The sequence below is a fragment of the Bicyclus anynana genome, chromosome 9, assembly GCF_947172395.1.
Source record: "Bicyclus anynana chromosome 9, ilBicAnyn1.1, whole genome shotgun sequence".
Taxonomy (NCBI): domain Eukaryota; kingdom Metazoa; phylum Arthropoda; class Insecta; order Lepidoptera; family Nymphalidae; genus Bicyclus; species Bicyclus anynana.
This window is the reverse complement of record NC_069091.1, coordinates 12,303,980-12,326,367: the sequence shown is the minus strand read 5'-3', so window position 1 is coordinate 12,326,367 and position 22,388 is coordinate 12,303,980. Positions and strand designations below refer to the sequence as shown.

Here is a 22,388-nt window from a genome sequence, read left to right as displayed (position 1 = left end):
AGTAACAAACATCCATACAAACTTTCGCGTTTATAATGTTAGTAAGATGTTAATTAAGTTATCTAATTAAGTTAATTAATAATTTTTTAAGGAAACCTTTTCTTCTTACTAAACTTTTATTGTGGTACAAATTCAATGTACCTGGAAATCTACTTGTACAAGGCTTTCGAGATTTGCCTCTGATTACTGATATTACTGCTCGGGAGTATAACTCTTATTAACTTGTAAAACTCCTATTAACGTCAATGGATCGTTTCAGTCTCATCTAGGTTGAAACTAGTTTATGAATACAAAATTAATTCTTTAAAGTTATTGTGGTTGACATTGTTTTGTCAGGCAAGCAGTGGCTCAAATAAATCGTTACACAATGTTTGTCCAGCTTAACTGTCCGGTTAGTCAGAATTTGGGATATTGGATGTTTGCGGCTACCGGTGTTGGCGAGTGTGTGCCGACCACTCCAGCGAGCCACCCAGACAGCGCTCCGTCTGCTGTTTACTTGCCCGCCTTTTTATACTATTGCGCAAATTACATCTCTCTGCCACAGCTTCTATAATAAAGATATTTGGAAAAGGATTTCATTATCCTAATATCAATTTCCAGGTCAATACAATACGGCACGTTCTGTAGTAATAATGCTCCTGACTGAATTGTTTTTTTTTCTTTTTCGGCCACGGCGGTTATTCTTTTGCTGAACTAATCATGTACGCAGGAGATATTATAGAGTGTGCGCAAGCACAGATGCACTCTCTTTTCCCTCACTCTCATAGTCTGATGGGACGGCAGACCGACACGACTGGTGAAAGATAAGGCGCAGGACCGACGGTTTTACGTGCTCTTAGCGGCACGGGGGTATAACAACGCCGGCAACTTCCCAACTCCAGGCTGCTATAATTAGTTAGATTTAGTATTAGTATAGTCCTTAGTTTTAATATTGAATTGTCAATGCAACATATTTGACGGCCTCCGTGGCGCAGTCGTTTGTGCGGTGGATTTACAAGACGGAGGTCCTGGGTTCGATCCCCGGCTCGGCAGATACCGATATACAGATGAGATTTTCTTAATTTGTCCAGGTCTGGCTGGTGGGAGGCTTCGGCCGTGGCTAGTTACCACCCTACCGGCACAGACGTACCGCCAAGCGATTTAGCGTTCCGGTACGATGCCGTGTAGAAACCGAAAGGGGTGTGGATTTTCATCCTCCTCCTAACAAGTTAGCCCGCTTCCATCTTAGACTGCATCATCACTTACCATCAGGTGAGATTGTAGTCAAGGGCTAACTTGTAAATATAAAAAAAATGCAACATTTTTTATACATATGTAGGACGTAGTAGATACTTACATAATGATGAAAAAATATATCTATCTAAGCGCTGTCATAGAATTCGTAGGTACCTAAAGAAATTGCGATAACTCAAGTTTAGTTTATTGTTGATCTAGAAAAGATATCTTAAACTTATTTTTTCATTACATTATCATAATAAGCAAATATTATTGCTATTATCATAATAAGCAAAAACCTTATTATATATTATAGTGTCAGTAACTTTATCAAAATCAGGTTCTAAATAACTAGTAAAAAATTTCCCGACGGTTGAAATCTTTAATTTTTCTCAAATGGAATCAATATTCAAACAGGTTATGTTATAAATTCGTAAATTCAAATCCCATATAACTGAGATACAATTTAACTTGCAGATGTACATATTGACTATTGTGTGAAATTATCCAAAAAAGTACTCCCTAAACTTTTCAAATAGATTTGGTCATTTAGCGATTTGTCGATTACGACAAGTAGATACGCTATTCGCTGAGGTACCTAATTGTTCATTTTCATTCACCTGCCAACGCCCTATTTTATTTCAAATTAAATGAGAAATCTTCAAATAAACATGAGCTTAAAAGTGATAGATTTAATTTAAGTGGCCTTTTGTGGCTTCGCGACGGTGGAGTTGCGGGCGACGCGTTAAAGCTAGTGTAAACTTTTTATTAAAGAATCCATAGTAAACCAGTTACCAGCGGGAGCCGAGTGTACAACTGAGAATTTTACCTCGGGGCGAATAAAAAGGGACGCCGAGGGTGAGACGGCGGCGCCGCGAAAATTAATCTGAGTTAATTAAATTTGATTTATTTATGCTATCCCGAGCCGAGGGCGCCGGGAACGATAAAAGTACAACAATGAGGCTAATGAGGGTCACTTTTAAGGCTTTCGCTCGGATAACGGTGTTTTTCCGATTTGCGTAACTTGCGGCTCGAATCGCATCTACGATTTTGCAATTATGATATCGTTACTGTATGAAGTTTTTTAAAAGAAGGGTGTTATAAATTTAACGTTGATTTCTGGCTATCTGTGCCATCAAAACTCTCGATTCTCTGATTTCGATGCGGTTTTTCATTTGAAATCCAGTTTCTGGCAAAAAAGTCAATAATTTAAATTTTAACTTGTTGTTACAAATATCTTTTGATATACCTGTATATAAGTACATGTAGCATCATTAACAGTCTATTTGAACGGCCCAATACGTAATACGGGGCCTCCATTTTGTAAGAGAGCTATGATCCATGGAGCTTTGATCCATCACGCTGGTGCAATGGGTGTTGTCAGACTTAGTGATAATGTTAATTGTCACTATTATTTATTGATAATGGCTGACGACAACGTCTTCTCCGAAGAACAGGATCGTAATACCAAGAACTTCCAAACTCCGGGCTGAGAATTTTTACTGGTAGGTATTTCTTGGAAGAAAGAAAAGCTTATTATTTCATAAAATCTCCCGATCTAAATCCACATAGGCTAGCCACGGGATCAAACAGGCGGTGATTCAGATACATATATTCGTCTGATGAAAGCTTTCGTTAGGTTCCAATTTATACCTACTTGTTCTCTATACCAATTACCATATCTAAAATTAGGTACATTTTAAAGATTGAAACAATTATTAGCTTGATTTTTTCCGTATCCTCCATGTAAAGCATGAACCAAACAACTATAATATGCCGATAATATCATTATTATTTACTCTCACGAATATTTTGTCTACTTGAACAGTCAGGGAGAATGGTATAAAAATCTGAATACTTATAACAATAAATTAAATAAGTAAATACTGACTTGAACAACCTTTAAACAAAACAATACAAGAAAGTGAAAAATTAAAATCTAAATCATTCTTTTTATCCTGTATACTTTAAAAACATGCTGTATAACACTGAAAAATGTACGAGTTAAAAAAAAATAAAGAATTAATTTAATATTAATTTTTAATGTTTCGTTTTACGGCCACTATTAATTGTTAAATTTTCTTCCTAGTTGGAAGTAAACATGTACGAGTAGAATGGCGGTAACACACGTGGCGAAGGTTTTCTTTTGTGGCAACTCGTGTTATTTGTCAATTGTTTTTGCTGCTGTGGCGCCGCTGCCGCTCGCGCCCGCTATTTGCGCAGCGGCAATTGGAAAATGCATTATTAAAACGCTTTTGTTTAGACACCGCAACACTTGCTGAAAATCGAGCTCATGACAAAACGCTTTGTTCCGTTCCATTGTTTTATACTTTTTACATGTTTGATCGGTACAGTTTATTTTTTAATACTTATTAGTGACCCGTAGGGAAACATAGCGCATACCTACGCAGAATACGATATTGTCTATGTCCTTAATTTAATTTAATAATGTTAATGTACTTGATTTTTTTTTTATTTAAGCGGTCGACTCTGAAAACTTTCAAAAAAACCTAAGGTTGTTTTTACAACCTGCTACCAGTAATTCTATAGAAATATGTATATTAATATTATAAAGCTGAAGAGTTTGTTTGTTTGCTTGAACGCGCTAATCTCAGGAACTACTAGTCCAATTTGAAAAATTTTTTCAGTGTTAGATAGCCCATTTATCGAGAAACGGGAACGGAAACGGGAACCACTCAGGTGAAACCGCGTAGCATCAGCTAGTGTAATATTTCTTAGTAAGCACTCAGTATTACAGGTTGTATATTAATTCAATATAAACACGGCTAAACTTACGTGATTAGTGTGTTGGTTGGTGGAACCAAACGAATAAGGGAAGATTCAGTGTTTCATTTGGAATTCCTTATTATACCTTTAGAGCTTTTTGCGACAGTGCTATTTGACTTGTATGGAATGAATGTCGTTCAATACTAAACGTCAGAGAAAATGATTTTTCTTCATACTTTTCATCTTTAAATTTTCCGATGCTTTAATAGATATATTCTGTTACTCGGAGCTGAGACAAATCTAATAAATCAATAAAAAATGGTCCTTGAGTTACAAATGGTGGAACAAACCCGACTTGTAATAGATTACTGAAAAGCTACAGTGGGTAACAAATAAACCGTTTTTCTTTTCTCAATTATATAAAGTGACGAAATACTGTGTAAACGAAAAGACAATGATAGGGTGGCGCGTCGCATTGCTGTATGGCTTCAACTCTTTGCACAGTTAATAATTAAGGAGACGAGACGAGATTATGAGTACATAATATCTCGGGTTGTCTCGAGCTCCGGGCGCGGTGGAGATACCAACGCCGCGGGGCACGGGCTGCGATAAGGCTGATGATAGTCGGACGAAATTTCGTTACGTTAGACGCAATTTTTTTTTTTATAAATTGAAGATAAATAAATTAAATAAAAATTAGGTAGTATAGGGTATAGTTTAACATTTGAGGACACTATTTCTTTGTATTTTATAACATCCTACTTATAGGTCTAAAAAAATATTCTAGGTATAAGTACTAGTAGGTGCTTAAGCTAGATCTATCTCGATGGACATTAGTCAAATTAATTAATAAAAAAGTAATTGATAAAATATAATAAAGCCTCAATAGCTCAACGGTAAAGTGGTTTAACTCATAACCGAGGGGTTGTTGTTGATCCCTGCCCCGTTGGACAATTGTCGTGAACAATTTTTATTTGCAGTCTTTCCCGACTAGTTTGAAGGAAATGGGAATACCTATTGGTCACATATTTTATATTAGAAAAAGAATGACATCGTACATACAGGCAGGTACAATACATCTAAAAATCATTATACACCTAATTAAGTTGGTTATGTAGTATCTATGAAATTTTCAAACCGATAGTTTGAATGTTCATAATTACTAAAGATACAAAAAATTATGTTAAAAAAGAAAGGTGGAACATATTAAGTACGTTAAGTTGGTAATATTTAATTATTGCCATTTGATTAAAAGACACATTTCAAATGAACAGAAAAACAACAAACTCACTTAATACAAATCAGTCAACACGACCATTATTTCATTACCAACAATAATGTATGAAAACTTCATGAAAATAGATATTATTGTATTTAAAGACGCTAGTCTGACATCAGCCTTAGCTAAAAATAGCTGTCTGGTTAAATCTGAAGCTTATATCTACTAATTTGACTTGTATTTCGTTTTAATATTTTCTCGTAATGAAATCATAATAAGATCATGTACTGCTATGTTTGCTGAAACAAAGGTAGGCAAATATTATTACCCTTTGTTATTGTGACTGAGAAACATGCGATAGAAAGGTACAATATTTTATCTACCAATTTGTGGGAACGGGAAAACAGTTTAGTTTAGGAAATTATTTGAATTACTGCATGGTCCAATTGACCGCGATAGCTAGAGAGGCATGGGTTCGATTCCCGTCGGTTCTGAATTTTTGATATTATGTATATTTTTAAAATGCACCACTAATTTCACCACCATCGATTACACTGTTTCAACAAATAGAATAGTTTGAACTCAAAAGTGTTCGGTACATACGCTGCTGGTCTACCGTCCCGGTTAGGTATACTGTTTTTTAAAAGAATATGTGCCATATGACCAATATTTTCAATATGACCAATTGACCAATATTCCCATTCCAACTAGTCGGGAAAACAGTCGTAGCTACTCCTAATACAGTCTGTATTATGAGTAGGTACGACTATTTTCATACGGGCCTGAAAAATCAGTCTGTCTATTTATTGTTCTTAGAAATATATCGTAAAATGAAAATGTACAAGATAGCTTCTACTAAACAATGTGTATCTAGTAGTACTCCTAGAAGTGCAAATATGTCGTACGGGTATCTATTTTACTATGATAGAATAAATACTAGCTACATATCAAGTAGATAGGTTCCGTGCGATGCGAACATGTTGACAAAGCACATCCCCGAACAGCAAGAGCAAGAAAAAGTGGGCGTGTCGCTCCGCCCAGCGACAGCGGCGCTTCCTAGTCCCGCTGCAGCCTCCCCGGCAGGATTTATCTCGTAATAGCTAGCTATAATAAAAGAGATACGCTCGCAATGTGTTACTAAGTAATAAAGCGGCGCCATTTTGTCTTTGCTTCCGTGTCGACGGCGAGCAATAACGCCTTTATGAGAACAGCGATCCGACGTCGCTGATCAAAGGTTCTGCCCCGTTTCATTTTCCGCTTGTTGCCCTCCGCTGATTGTCAAACGAAACGTGCATAACACAATCTTTCTACTGTTTCGTGTTTGACTCCCGCTACTGCGTCACTTCCAGGAACAACGTTTTATGCATTTCCTGAAAGTGATAGTGATACCTGTCCGTCCTTGTACTTACGAGTAGCTGGATATTTTAATTAATTGCATTAAACTGTAATTAGTCCTTTAGGTGTTACAGTTTTTGATGTCATTTACACCGCTTTGTGGATATGTTCATCTGTTCTCCTATTACTTATAAACTAATTAAGATAATTTAAACAAATTAGATTAGTATTCGTATAGTAGTTAGATTACCTACTCGTAATTATTAGAAGTTTGTTAGAAGTTTGTTATAGAATGTTTGCTGGTCGTAAGTTTGAGACGTCACTTAAATATGGCGTCCTGTAGCTAGAGCACATTACGACTATAAATAAGTATATTGGCTTTTGCATGCGACTTTACTCGATTATACCCCATACCTAATTGGGAAGAATTTTCTTTTTAAGCCTACTCGAAATACATAGATATAAGTAGATCCTCGTATCATTGAATCAATATAGAGACACAATACTTTTTATGCTGTAATGATTCTTAAGGAAAGTATTAGCATAATGCGTTTGTTCTATTGTTCAAGCTATATGAGCACAGCTATAATAAATGTATCATCTAATCTTATAATCATCAATTGAGTGAATTAAGTTCATTGTTTAAGTGAAGCAATATTCGGTCCTGTCCCCGGCTCCGGCCGATGTATCACTCTATTATTTATAGACGCGTTCGATACGCAATACAAATTATTGTTTTCAAAGTATAACGTTTAGGGGAGCCCGATGTTTGCCAAACGACCCTCCGGGGAACCCCACGGCGCGCGGCGACTCAACGAATTTCACGTTTATCAATACGACAATAAGTTTTATTTTGCATCATAATACAAATGACAAAGTACTTTTTCCATCTGAGCTAAATCAGACGTACCATTAAAGCAATCTTTTGACAATTGAATTTCGATTTGGTTGGCGCATTGTACGCGGATAGGCCTTTCTGTAGCGCGGGGCGCCGCTCGCTGTTTGCGTGCGGTAATTGATACGAAGTGACAGATACTGGGGGATACTTTTCCAGCCTCCGGCCGCGAAGAGGAGTAATGTTTTGACATTAACCGAAAAGAGATGGGTGTGATTTGAAGTGCCCTTTGTGGAATTATACTCGCGGACGGAATCTTTAATATTGACTAATGCATTTCACAGCTAATGGGGAGTCGGAACACGACAGGTGTGAGAGCTTTAGACTCGGCTTAGCTGCCAAATTGTCGACGGCGTTAAGCTTTATTTAGTATTATTTTGAATCATTATTAATCACACTTTCGAAATTAAAGTTTTTGCAGAGTATCAAATAGTTTACAAAATATTGACCAATTTTCATGTCCGTTTTTGAAATTCACCTCAAATTAATGGCAGTAATTTGACAATGCTTACCTTCCTATAATATTACATATGCTAATACATATTATACATAAATAGAGCTTAACTAATTAAAATATTAGATAATGAAATTCTTATTAAATACTACTAAACTCACAACAAATCTAGAGGGTTAGTTAGTAAGGGTAGTTAGTACGAATAATTACAAACATTAAAAACAAAAGAAAATTCGAACGGAGCGTTAGTTTGGTACTAGTGGCGAAGGATAGAATTTAGGTGAAGGTAAGCCATCCCAAATATATCTAGATACGAGTACAACAATGAATATGCATGAATGTTTAAAGGTAACCCGGCGGGAATCTAGCATAAGCTCTTCGCTGCTGATAGGTACGTTACGTAAATTAGCAATCATTTGCAATTGAAGTTAAAAAATACACGCGAAAACATAAAAAATAGGAGCACGTTATGTAAATGAAATCGAAATTAAAGTATCAGAGGCGGATCAAGCGGTCCATTAATAAATCAGTTCGCTAAAACCGTAATTGTAATCTCAAACAAGGCAGAGGGAGAGAGCGCGGCTGTTTGTTCTAACAACATTATTACAATAAGTTCGGGTTCGGTTCGCCGCGGCCGTCCGCCGCCGCCTCTCGAGCTCACCGTGTGGTTCACACGCCGCGCTGCCATCCCTTGCTAGCATGCTTATACCTAACTATCGTCACTGATTGTGTGCTATTTTATGACTGCAGAAGAGTAATACCTTATTTTAGTCAATCCTACTATCATATCCTATCCTACTTCCTACTAATATTATAAACGCGAAAGTTTGTATGGATGTTTGGATGTTTGGATGTTTGTTACTCTTTAACGCCGCTACTACTGAAGCGATTTGGCTGAAATTTGGAATGGAAATAGATTTTACTCTGGATTGACACATAGGCTACTTTTCATCCCGAAATAATCCATGGTTTCCCAAGATTTGCGAAAACTGATGATTTTGATGATACAAATGTTTGATACTCTTTCACGCCTCGACTACTGAACCGAATTAGCTGAAATTTGGTATTAAGATATATTATAGCCTGGATTAACACATAGGCTTTATTTCGGAAAAATTCATGGTTCCCGAGGAATTTGTGAAAAACTAAATTCCACGCGGACGAAGTCGCGGGCTAGTGCCATATATTACTTAATTTAGCATACAACGAGAAATTATGATACTTTTAATACATAACCTTTTGTCGTTGAGAAGGAAAAATCCCTTCGGACTCCGGACCGGACCGGTAACTTAACGATCGAGCGTAACGGATCGTCTCATTTTTGGAAGTGGTATAGGGTACTTAAACTTTTGATTGTCATTTCACGGATTATTAGATATATTTTAGTGGCTGTATCGGTATTAAAGTAAAAACACTACAATATATCTTTGCTCCCAAACCATCAGAGGTTCCGGCGTGATTGAGAGACAAAGTCGAAGCATAAATTCATTTATTTGAAGGCTTAGTCAAAAACTTAATTTAACTTTCATTTTTTTTATCGTATTGTATATTGCCTTATAAATACACAAAACAGAACTAAAGAACCAATAATTAACCTCATGGTTCCTAAATAATCGCCATTTAAAGTTTTTGATACGTCTTCGTAAAACTACACTACGAAGACTAACTGCGTCTTTTGTCCCGACAGACGACACAGATAAAGTTTAGTTTTCGTTACATTACACTTAACATGCATGCAAGAACAAGACTTTTTTATTCCTTATTGAATACTAAAATAAAATGTAAATGGCGGTATATTGAATGATGTTAAAATATCTTTGCCCACGAGTTTGTTTTAAATAATAGTTTTTCTTGATGTCAATGAAATTAAACCTAGGTCATAAGAAGATTTACATTGTAGGTACGACATATCTATACTAATATTATAAAGCTGAAGAGTTTGTTTGTTAGTTGGTTGTTTGTTTGATTGAACGCGCTAATCTCAGGAACTACTGGTATGATTTGAAAAATTCTTTCAGTGTTAGATAGCCCATGTATCGAGGAAGGTTATAGGCTATATTTTATCGTATTCCTACGGGAACGGGAACCACGCGGGTGAAACCGCGTGACGTCTACTAGTCTTATTATATAAATGCGAAAGGTCATCAAGAAAACTCGAAAACTGACTTGACTACTTGACGTACAAATATGAAATATGGCAAGAACACAGGTTATAGTTAGTAAAGGTCCGCAAAGAAAGGATTTAGCGATAGAATCAAGAAGGCCTAAGGGCGGACGAAATCGCGGGCGTCCGCTAGTGTAAAAGCAAAAGGTCACTCACACATCACGAAATTTCGAAAACAGCTTGATATGACACTTGGTAGAGTGATTCTTTATAAATAGTAGTCTGCTAAGATCGGATATTGTGAGAGGACCGGATTATGAAGGTCCAAAGGCGGACGAAGTCGCGGGCGTTTCCTAGTTTATTATAATTGTTAACAAGAATCTTCAAAATTTTTGTTTTTGTGTTGTGTTGTGTTAAAATAATTCAAAATTAATTTTTTAATGATTGACAATTCAAATATTTTCTTTAAGTTCTTAACCGTATTTTTATTTGAGCTTTGTAGCTCTACCGTTTATAAATTTAAATATAAAAAAGAGAGATACTTTGTAAGTATCAAGTACTTTGTAAGTAAAGTTTCTAAGTAAAAGAAACTTTCCCTATTTAAAAATTTGCACATAAGGTGCACATTTCCTACATAAAATATTATTAGCACATTAAATCGTTACAAGTATTATACAATTACATATTATAGGTATTACATTACAATTACAAGTATTATAAGTAGGTAATTCATATCAGACGCACAATTTCTTAGTTTTTATCAATTAACCAACCAGCTACGAGATCCCTCTACGCCGTAGCACGTTACATGATTGAGATTATTGCACATTTTACAGAATATCTGATTGAACGAAGGTCTTTAATTCACCTGCGTTCTGACATCCTACGATATAGAACTAGGTTTCGTAGGACTCTTACTGGCTTATATTTAAGAGGAAGGGATATGGAGAATAAATCTACCACGCGTTTACCACCTAAAAATATTTATAATTGTAACTAGCGGACCCGCTTCGCTTTGACATATGTGCACTTCTTCCCAATCCCTACTCTACACTACCCTACTCCTACCCCTACCCGACCCCTACCCTACCCCTGAATTCATTTGTTACACAAATGTGATAAATGAAGAACCGCTCGACCGATTTTGTACATACATCTACTAAATAGTCCGAACAAAGTCTAAACATTTGGTTTGAATAGGTCAGCCCATTCTTAAGTTATTAAATTACAACGAAATCTGGCATTGATTTTTATATGTATATATAGATAGAAAGTATTACTGAATAAAGTAAAAAGCGGCCATACTGATTCTGATTATATAATTAATATAGGATACGGGGCAGCTTATATGAACGTTGTACGGGAACTTATTATGTCGGAGTTTTTACCGTCGGATACGTAACTCGGTAAAGCTGATTAAAAAAATAAAAGGCGCAAGGGAGATTTAATCTTTAGCGATGACTAGCCAACGCTCCGTGGTTTCAATCGCATAGTTCCCGTTCCGGTGGGCATATAGTGACAAAATATAGCCTATGACACTCACAAACAATGTGGCTATCTATTGATAAAATTTTCAAAATTGGTTCAGTAAACCCAAAAATAATATTATCCCCTACAACATCACAAATTTTATCAGGAGACGTTGATTCGATGACAGAAAAATACAAATCAATTATTCACTGTTGATGATGAGCTTCCGCAGAATACAAATAAATAGTAAAATAAAATATTGACATTCTGTGTTTCAGACTAAATTATAAGCTTTATAATTTTATATGATTGACTAGCGAACGCCCGCGACTTCATCCGCGTGAATTCAGTTTTTTTATAAATCTCACGCCTCACGGGGACCATGGATTTTTACGTGATGAAAAGTAGTAGCCTATGTGTTAATTAGAATCAGAGTGAATACTATTCCAAATTTCAGCCAAATCGCTTCAGTAGCCGCAGAGTAAAGGAGGATACATACACACACACTTACACACAAACTTTTCGCATATGCTGTCGCGACATTTTTATAGAAAATGATGTGTTCTGTAAAGTTGTAGTACATTATTTTATTCTAACTTTAATAGTTTTTGCAGCGCACGCCATGTAAACAAAACTTCTGTACACCTTGGGTTACATTATTGGAATTCCAGGAAGGATTCCTAATTTTTTGAAAATATAATATAGCCTATAGCTTTCCTCGATAAATGGGCTATCTGTCACTGAAAGTATTTTTCAAATCGGACTAGTAGTTCTTGGGGTTAACGCGTTCAATCAAACAAACAAACAAACTCTTCAGCTTCATAATATTAGTATAGATTTGAAGCTTATTTGAAGCTTACAATTAATTGTAATGAAAATGATAATAAACGTTTTCCTCGTCGCAGTATGCCGCCGGCGCGTCGACGCCGACGAGCCGACGCCGCGCGTCGAGGCGTGCGACGCATAGCCGCGGGGCAATGGGTGTATTGCACATCTGTGCCTCTTCCAAAATAAACAATAGTCTCGTATACCATTTATAGGTGATTGTTATCGCCGCGTTGGCCGCTTTTAAATTTACATGTTTTTAATAAATAGTGTAGGAAATAGTAGTCTGTGATGGATATGACGCTCGATCTCGTGTTGGCTTCAGTGTGCTCGTGGCGTTCTAGCCGTCCACATCTCTTGTTGTTTAATTATTTATGGGTTACTTGGGATGGGCAGGGAGAGTGACATGAGTGGAAAAGGGGAGTGTTTGATATCAAACAAAAGATCCTTTAACCGTACAAACATCGTTCACAAGTGCGTGACTCCACTCAATTAAGGTAATTCACAACATTTGTCAGGACAACTTAATTAACAAATCAAACTGTAACCAAAATAAGACCTTAGAATGTCAGAAAATGGCTTTAGTAATTGGTGCATCCAACATTTGCAACAAGCATATGTGGCTTGACACCTATACGTTTTAGATCAAATACACACCAGACATTATACTCGCAGGATGTGTTCCTTGCATGCCATAATGACCCCCGACACAAAAAATTGTGTTATAAGTTTGATGTCGATGTCTGTCTATGCGTGTGTGGCATTGTAGTTCTCAAACCGATTTCGATGCAGCTCTTTTTATTTAAAAGCCAGTTTCCTTGCGGTGGTTCGTAGCTATGTTTGGTTAATATCGGTCCAAAACTGTAAGAGAATCAGCTCTTTTCGAAAATGATGTAAAGCATTTTTAATCCCCTCTCGCAACAAAAAGATGAGAGTTAAAGTTTGACGTCGATGTCTGTCTCTGTGTGGGTCTGTCTGTGATAGGCCGATTCCGATGCGGTTTTTTTCATTTCAAAGCTAAAAGTAAATAATTTTCTTTGATCCAGTTCACGTCATATTACAACACCATCTAAAGTTTTCTATTAAGATGAAAAGTATTTCTGGCATACAAGTCGTTATTTTTATATTAATTTCTTGGGAGGTTTTCAAAATTTTTAATTTTTACCTGTTAGTGTCTGCTGCAATTTTCCATTTACCATCAAGTGAGCCATTAGTCCGTTATTTCTTTTTAGTAATTTTTTTTAAAATGCAATATGCAATTACATATAAAGCGGCTTCAAGTAATAATTAGCTTAAAGAATGGAGTATTTCGACTGGTTAACTACTTAAAGCACAATGTGCCCGTAGCTAAACCGGAACAAAGGCGAAACTCATACACATTTACTATGCAGTTTAGCCTTTCAATGAAGCTCTGTTTGTCTTTGTTATACTGCAAGCTGAAAATTATATATGCATGTTAGAGCACCGCGCCGCTATAGGGGAAGGTGAGGTATAATGATCCCCTTAAGGGAAAAACTCAACTGTGGCTAAAGTGTAAGGCAAAATCGCAAGATTTCTATTGTTGAAGGTAGTGAATTTACTTTACTTTGTAACTGCTTACTTATTTTTTATTATTTAATTAGTATTTTTTTGTATTAGAGTTTCTTGCAAAAGTTAGGTAAAGGATCATTTTATACACACCTATGTATAAAATGATCCCTGGGGTAGGGGTAAAATAATCCCAGGGATCATTTTATACCTCAAGTTGATAAATATCAACGAAATAAAACAGCTGTTTAATTTAGTCATAATTATGTATTGTGCATAACAATTTCAGTATGTAAGCAAGTTACACAAAACTTTTGCAGTCTTCTAGTTTCATTAGAGATCTTCTTTTTGTAATTATCTACTACTCGATCAACAAAACTAAACATTAAACATTGCAACAAACTTTAAAAAGGTTTAAACAATCAACAAAGTCAAGCAATAAGTTAACAAATAAACCTAGTCAAGCAATAAGTAAACAAATAAACTTTTCTTCTGAATAAAAAAAAAACAAATAGGCTTATTTCTATCAAAGGTTTTTTTATCAATGTCATAAATCAATAGAAAAATCAACTCTTTATTAAAAAATAATTATTTTCTTGTTAAGAATTTAGAAATAGACCTATAGCCTTAATTTTTTTTTTCACATTATGAAATTGATTACTAGAAAGGCAAATATCGCAAGTAAAGTCGCCTTCATCGTCACTATCTATTCCCGCGCAAGCTTCATGTCCCCATTTAAGACACACAACACACCTAATCCACCCTTCGCCTTTTTTGTCTTTGGAGTAGCTTTCAGTACAGAAGAGGTTTCGGTATCACTCTCCTCTTCTGAAGAATCTGATCTATTTTGCTTTTTTTGCCTTTTCCCTTTCCGCTTCTTTTTCCTTTCCCGACTCCTTTTCCTTTCCCACCTTGCACACATTTAAATTTATCGTTCTGTTTGTTGGTTACCGTTTTTTAATTTTTTTTTTGTTCTATAGCTGTTTTCTTTTTGACTTCATCTTCAAGGTATTTTTTATAGGGTGTGCTGCTTTTTAACGGAGCCTACAGCTATTTTATTTTTTCCTTTGGCTCTTCTTTTTAATGCCATCACTGGGACCTTAAACTCTCTACTTGCGGTTTTGTAAGGCATACCATCTCTGACGGCATCTAATGCCTTTTGCATTTGTTCTTCAGGCCAATTTTGGCGATTAGTTTTGCGGATATAAATTCTCGGCATGATCTGTAAAAACAAAAAATACTAATGGGGTAAAATGATTCCAGGGATCATTTTAAACACGCAGAAAGGGATCATTTCGCCCCAAACATTGAATTCCAAAATATCGATCAAAACGTTAACCTTCAAATGCCGCGTACGACGATCAGATATTTTAAATATTAGCTAACTGCTATTAATACCCGTAAATAAAACAACATTTCAATAAATACGAACATGTAAAAAGTAATGAAAGTCTAAAAACAGGCTTACCTTAGATCAGAGCCACACTTTTTAATTATTTTTTGATAAAATCATGCCAAGCGTTTGCACCGCCATGACACTTGGGGAGACAACTGGCAGAGGCTCGGGAAACATGTTTCATGCTCATTTGGATAGATGGCACTAGTTATCTTTGATTTACGGAAGGGGATCATTTGACCTCCAGGGATCGTATTACCTCACCTTCCCCTACATACTGGAAATTGGTAATTCCCTATGTGCATCTGTGGGTACAATGGGAAATACTCAATATTCAGTGTAAATGTAACTCGCTTTACAATGAAGTTCCCGTTATAAGCTATTCATGCTTTCGTTTTTAATAATGCAATTTTTTTTAAACATATGTTTTTCCTAGACAACCACCGTGTTCGACTGTTTATTATGAAATAATCTTTATTTTAACTAATACATTATGGAACTTAAGCTAACTTATCCTAATAACTATACAAATCATGCCCATGTGGAATGGCGGCAAGACTAATGCAATTCCGCGCTGGACAGCCAGGCTGATCCTTTGTGCAAAAATTGAGCCAGCCCTTCTTTCACCAGTTGAGGCAACTAGCCGCGCTGAAATGGCTCGAAGAAATTTTTTGGACTCCATGGCCCAAAAGGTCTCCACAGCAAAAGGAACAAATATGTAACTCTCGGTCAGATTGACATACTTGTGCCACTTACCGGTTTCAGCTTTTATTGCTGTTGCTCATTTCCCAGGGAACCAGCGTCAATCCAGATCTCTTGCCATCATTTTAACTTAACTTTAATTCATATTTCATCAACGACACCTGCAAATATTGATTTAACTGTTTACACCTACCCAAGATTTGTGATGGGGGAAAAAATAAAGTTCGACTGTTTCGACTAAAGTTTTTGTGAGCTTGTGTTTTTCAACTCGAACCATTGAATTCTCAAAACAAATGAAAAGTCGTGAATGAAGCCCAATAAAAACAAACAATGAACGAGTTAAAACGAAGCACAATGCGTGGCGGACAAAAGGCGTTGGGTAATCTTGTTGTGGGCAACGACGTAGTCGGAGGAGCCCTGAGGTCTGCCGGTGGCATCGGCCATATTTGCCGCGTGAGTGCAACACAATGCCTCCACGCCCGACGAGTGCGAAAGCTCCGCTCCTCACTCATTTTCCGAAAGTTAATAGGGGCTTTTGTCGAGCGCCCGCCGACACTTGTAATGCAATTAACTCCGACAATTGTGGTATCGTTAACGAATTATTTATAAGCTTCCAACGCCATTAAAACTCGGCACGTTTTGTTATTCAGTTTCGCCGGCTCATTTTGTATTCAGAATTGGGATGCAAAAAAATATTGCGGCTTATTGACGGATATTGCTTGATGCCTATCAGCCAGCAATTGGTTTGTTTTGTCCTAAGGATTAGCTTATTTGCATTTTTTGATGCTTTCCATAAGAACGTTCAGTTTTTATTACATTCCTAGTTTTTAGCTACGTTTTTATCTTTTCAAAATAAAATAATATTATACTCTTATCTATCACTATCACATGTTAATGATAATGACCGAGACCGACTTGACATCAATGACAATTTATACTATAGACATGTTAGTAGGCATTAACACCGCAAAAAGTGATCTGAATTTAGTTACTCCACTGAGCGCATAAATGCAAAATTTAGCGTTTACTTACATTATATATTTATGGATATATAGTTTGTACACTTCCTGAACACACATCTATTGTAGACAATATTTAGGTAGTATTTGTTTAAATAACTTTCGTTGTTTACTATGCAACCAAATAAAATTAAGCCAGCTTTCTGCCTCTCAGTTTCGACGTGTTAATAACATATCTACTACTATAAAATCTTTTCTTGACATACTCTCCGAGAGTGTAAGACCGTACCGACCTCCCCACTCCGAGAATTGTTACTGAAAATTTCTTAAAATTATGAGAAGCTCAGTATTTAAGCTCGAACCTAGTTACCCGAAGTCACTCAGGCTAACTGGACCAACGAGGCACAGTATAATAGGTCATATTTGGTAGCTATGAATGAGTGGGCTCGGCAAAGACGCCGCTGTTGTGACTGAAAGTGTACTCGTAAGCCGCTGCGACCACCCGCGGGCGGCTCTTTCGACACTTGTGCGTGCTAAGTCGAGTGGAAGCCTCCACGTACCGAGAATATCATTGATCGCTCAACAAATAGTTTTTTTCACCCACACCCAGTGTTAGTACAGTAGCTCGGGCAACGCTAAATGAAACTGGGTCGCACAATTGTCCCGAATAACACGCCGCATTATAACATATTGCTGCATCTTACAATACGACAAATGATTGAACATTGTATTGACTAGCTTGTATCGATTGATATTTGAAAGATCTATTGAGAAAGCGTCCTTCACACACCACTTATTTTCTATAAATATTCAATTCATTTTAGTTTTGTGATAGATACAAAAATCTGTTTAGAAATAAATCAACTATTATAAGCCTATGATACAAACGGCTGATTATGATATATTTACATTAAATGTAGATATATGAAAGGGAACTATCTACATTATCTAAGAATAGGTTACGTCCGCGACTTAGACCTCCTTAGTCTGGCCGTGCAACGTCTACTAACTCAAAGTCCAAGGTGTTTCGAAACGTTAGGTAATAATATTATTAGATAATGGTGATAATAATTAGCTTACTATAATTACTTAATAATTAGTTACGAGGGTTCCAAAGGCGCCCTGGTCCGAGAAGAGCCCACAACAAAGTAAGCCAGGGTTTATTTTTTGTTTATCACCATTTTACAAATTTATTAGAACTAAAATATTTCAATGCCGAGCAATAGATAGAAAACAGTCGGGACCTTAGATATTGGATAAAATGATTTTCTTCTACATTATTTAATAGGTCCCGACTGTTTTCTAATTGCTTTCTACACTTCTGGACTGAGCTTTTTTTCTTTTCAGTTTTTTTATACTTTATGCAGTTGGGTTTTTTTATTTGTTTAATTAATTTATTTATATTATCTTAATAATCCTTAACACTGTAATAAGATTTTCCTATAAGCTTGCGTTTGAGATAGATACATGAATGTGGTTTCATGTGGCAGTTAATTCATTTAAGATTGCAGAAAGACGTATGCAATGACCCTTTAAAGAATTAAGCTATAAACTACCTCCCTGCCATTTTTCATCTTTGTACGTTAAGCGATTTTCGATATTTCGTGAGGAGTGAGTGACATTTCGCTTGTAATAGCTTGTAAATAGATGAGGTATCCACGGTAAACCATAAAATTGAAAAAAATCTTTGAGTTAGAATACCTATGTTGAAGAAGGCTGTAACAGAGGTAGGTAATCCGGGAAAGTAGTACCAGTAATCAGTCATACTTATATTTGCTACCAAGTAGTACCTACCTATGTCGATTTCAAGAACAGTTAGAGTTAGAGAAGACTATGAGCTGAGAAATGTTAGCCGGTTAATTTACAAGTTACAACAATGCATGGTTGAAGGGACCAGGGTAAGGCATCTGGGACTTGTTCCTAGTTTGTTGTGATCATATTCATTACTCTAATAAGGGAGACGAATATCTTAGCATTCACCGTGCGGGTGGCGGGTCCATCGCGTGGCAAATCCATCCGCCCTGAACTTGTGACCAATGGGCGTAGGGTTAACCAATTATTTGACAATCAATTAAACCTTCTACGCTCGTGTTGCTCTCCTTGCCACATAGGCTAACTAGATCGACAAGGCTAAAGTCAGCTAGTAATATATATATTTTACAGGTGTGGTTCAAGAACCGGCGCGCGAAATGGCGGAAGCAAAAGCGCGAGGAACAAGAGCGGCTCCGCAAGTTGCAGGAGGAGCGAGCTTGTGGGCGCGCGCTGGCGTCGCGAGCAAGGCTGTCGCCCGCGCGCCCTCCGCCGCCCGCACCGCCTACCCCGCGACCCTACACTGACGACTCCGAGGACTCTGACCTTGAAGTTGCCTAAGTGCTAACAAAGTGCAAGCATGATACATAACTCTAAAGTGCAGTGCAAGAGTCCCCAACGACTCCAAGAACTCTAAACTTGAATTCGCCTAAGTGCTAACATGAGAAATAACTCAAAAGTCCAGCGCAAGAGTCCCCGCGACCCTATACCGACGGCTCGAAGGACTCTGACCTTGAAGTTGCCAAACATGAGAAACGACACAAAAGTGCAGTGCTATAGTGTTTAACTTTAAAGTGTTAACGTGAATAATGACTACATTCAGTTGACGCTCGTTTTAAAATTCGAACATATATTCGAAAGTGCACAAATATATAAACTTTTAAGGACAATGTTCTATTTATAAATAAAAAAAGCTTCTTAAGACATAAAACGAGTAAACCTACCTACTTCAAGAAATATTTTTTCTGTCTGTAAATAATTTTAGCTATGCAAGTGGATACTCCAATTGTCTAAAGTCTAAGCCATTTCTGTATAGTGATTCTTAAGTTATTGATTGTACCTTCTACTTAGATAAGTTGTAGTAAAATCTGTCCAACTTTTGTGTGATTATATTGTAGATCTATTAGATTTACTACTATATAGACAAGTACATACATTACTATCCATCTAGCCTTATGCATATTACTTACATTATATAACTTTAGTTTGTACATTTATATTTTTTACTCGTATAATATGAGAAGGGCGAGTACTACAGAATAATCAACTGTTTAAGTGCTAGATTTGCTGGTCGTTTCAACTAAGCCATGTCCCGCAATACTATCCGTATGGTCTCCTCCTCCGTAAGTCGTAAACCTCGTGTATGAGGGTCGTGACTCGTGACCACCTCCACCTCTGAACTTTGACCTTAAGATCTTATGCTATCTAGTTCTATCTCCGGATATTCGGAGAGCATCGCAGACAGACTTGACTTTGACTTGAGTGTATTGCGGACCTGCAGGGTTATTATGTGTCTCGGCGTACCATTCAAATAATAAGTCACTACATTGTTTTTCATCATATTTTCGTTTATCATCTAACATCGTATTCTTTACGAAATCACATAAGTGTATTCATTTTACGTAAAGTAGCCGTAATAGTAGTGGTAGTAGCAAGTAGAATCATTATTTTGATGAAAAACCGTATTACACCGTATTTACGTAATTTCGTTGAAATAATTATGTAACATAATCGTAAAATGAAAAAATCACTGCCACTTGACGTAAAACTACGTAATCAAGATCATTCCGTTGAAATATCTATGTTAGATGATCACAATTACGAAAATACGATGAAAAACGATGTAGTGACTCATTGTTTGAACGGTACACCGAGATAAATAATAACCCTGCCAGCCTGCTGGTCAGAACAACGCATCGGGCTGCGACCTCGCTGTCTTTTTCCTGCCACCTTGCCAGTAACAACAATTTTTTCCAGATTTTCTCAGTTTTTCCTGGCAATGAGTCCGAAGTACTCTTGAGCTTGGCAAGAATAGATGCGTTGATCCGGAATGCAGTCCATGGAATCCGAAGCATTTTCCTCTAGCATTACATCTCGAAAGCGTCAATCTGTTTGAGGTCTGCAGATTTTAGAGTCCACGTCTCAGCCCCATAGAGAAAAATGGAGAAGACGAGTGTACGCACAAGTTTTTATCGTTAATTTCGGCGAGATGTTACGGTATTTCCATGTTTTGTGTAGCTGAGACATGGCACTCTTGGCCATCCCAATCCTTCTATGGTCCGTATGGTCAAGTGCCTGTAATTGCCAGATCTTCGTGAATTTTAAAAGCTGAAGTTTGTCAGCACATGCTAACACGATATTAAGTACCTACCCACTATTATGAGACCGTTAAGAATTTCCATGAAGCAATGTGTCTTTAACAGCATATTGAGGAAGTGAATTCTCAAATATAAAATTTTTTGCCCTTTGAAATCTGCTGTGTCCTATATCTACCTATCTAATGGTATTAACAATGGACTGAGAAACTTACAGCTTTTATAAACGACGAAAGACTGATCGTCATAGGCACAACGTTGTTTGTCCTCGACAGACAGGAGTCTTATAAATTATTTAACCAATCTTCGCACACCGTGTGATCCAACTTGAAAGATAGGATAGCTTATGGGTAGGGAAAAAGTAAGTGCACATAAGTCAAGATCGGATCCGCTAGTTACATTATACCTAACGTAAAGGAAGCAGCAACAAGTACATATATTTTGTCAAGGCGATTAAAAATTAGTATTTTGTGAGTAGAACAAGCATTATTCGATTGTTTGTGCCATCATTCCATTTAATGTTTAGATAATACTTATGATAGTCCATTTTTAAATATGGATACAGAATACATATTTGTTCTAGACTTACCTACTATGTGGTCAAGGAAATTTCAGTATCGACTAATAAAACACATTGTATATAATAACTATTACAATATAAATTATCGTAACTATTTTTATTGTTAGGTATACGTTAGAGGCTCGCTATAAATTATTATGTTATTAAAGCTTACAAATGAAAATTTAGCTGATAGGTAATCTGGTAAAGGCAAAATTATATTTTTTTTCTATCTAGATCTAAATTGAACATTTTTATTGGCATACACATTTGGTTTACTAATATAGAATTAACTTATAGGTAAATTACGCCATCAAATAAACACTAAAACTGAAGCCTAGCTTTCGGCTTTTTGTTATAGTTGTTAAATTTACGATATTAACGGTCATATTATGATTAGGTATTGACTTTTAAAACTTCAACTGTTCAGGCTTTATATAACTCTATATTAAGTACCCGAGCACTCTGTATGTATACTCATACAGGGTGCTCGTTAGTATTTCCTATAACTCTAGGGTTATTTTCTTACTAATTTCTCCAACGCACAACTTTTCTTTATCACAGAGTTAAAAATGTGTTGCATTTCAAAGTAAGGGTGCTTCAAATGATACCTCGTAGTCCTGCAATAAACGATGCGTATATAATTCGATTCGATGCGATGCGATGGATATTGGAGCTCCTAGAAGTTGGAATGGCGACCGAGTACCGAAGAGCTCAGTGTTGGTCGTTGCCCTACCAAGTCTGACATCAATCATCAACCATTGGCAGGGAGTCTTTGGAAGCAGGCGGCACAGGATCGTGGTATTTGGAAGTCCTTACAAAAGGCCTATGTCCTCCAGTGAAGATCTATATGTATGTCGGTACACCTTTAATAATT

General features: G+C 36.6%; 1 protein-coding gene across 1 annotated transcript in view; it reads left to right on the top strand.

The window, feature by feature from the left end:
* Positions 1-21,890, top strand: part of LOC112044796 (retina and anterior neural fold homeobox protein 2-like) — a 30,078-nt gene extending 8,188 nt beyond the window's left edge. The window contains exon 3 of the mRNA XM_024080758.2: positions 18,992-21,890. Coding sequence (XP_023936526.1) covers positions 18,992-19,198 — 207 coding nt within the window. The 3' untranslated portion in view covers positions 19,199-21,890. The remainder of the gene's footprint in view (positions 1-18,991) is intronic.
* The last annotated feature ends 498 nt before the right edge of the window (positions 21,891-22,388 follow it).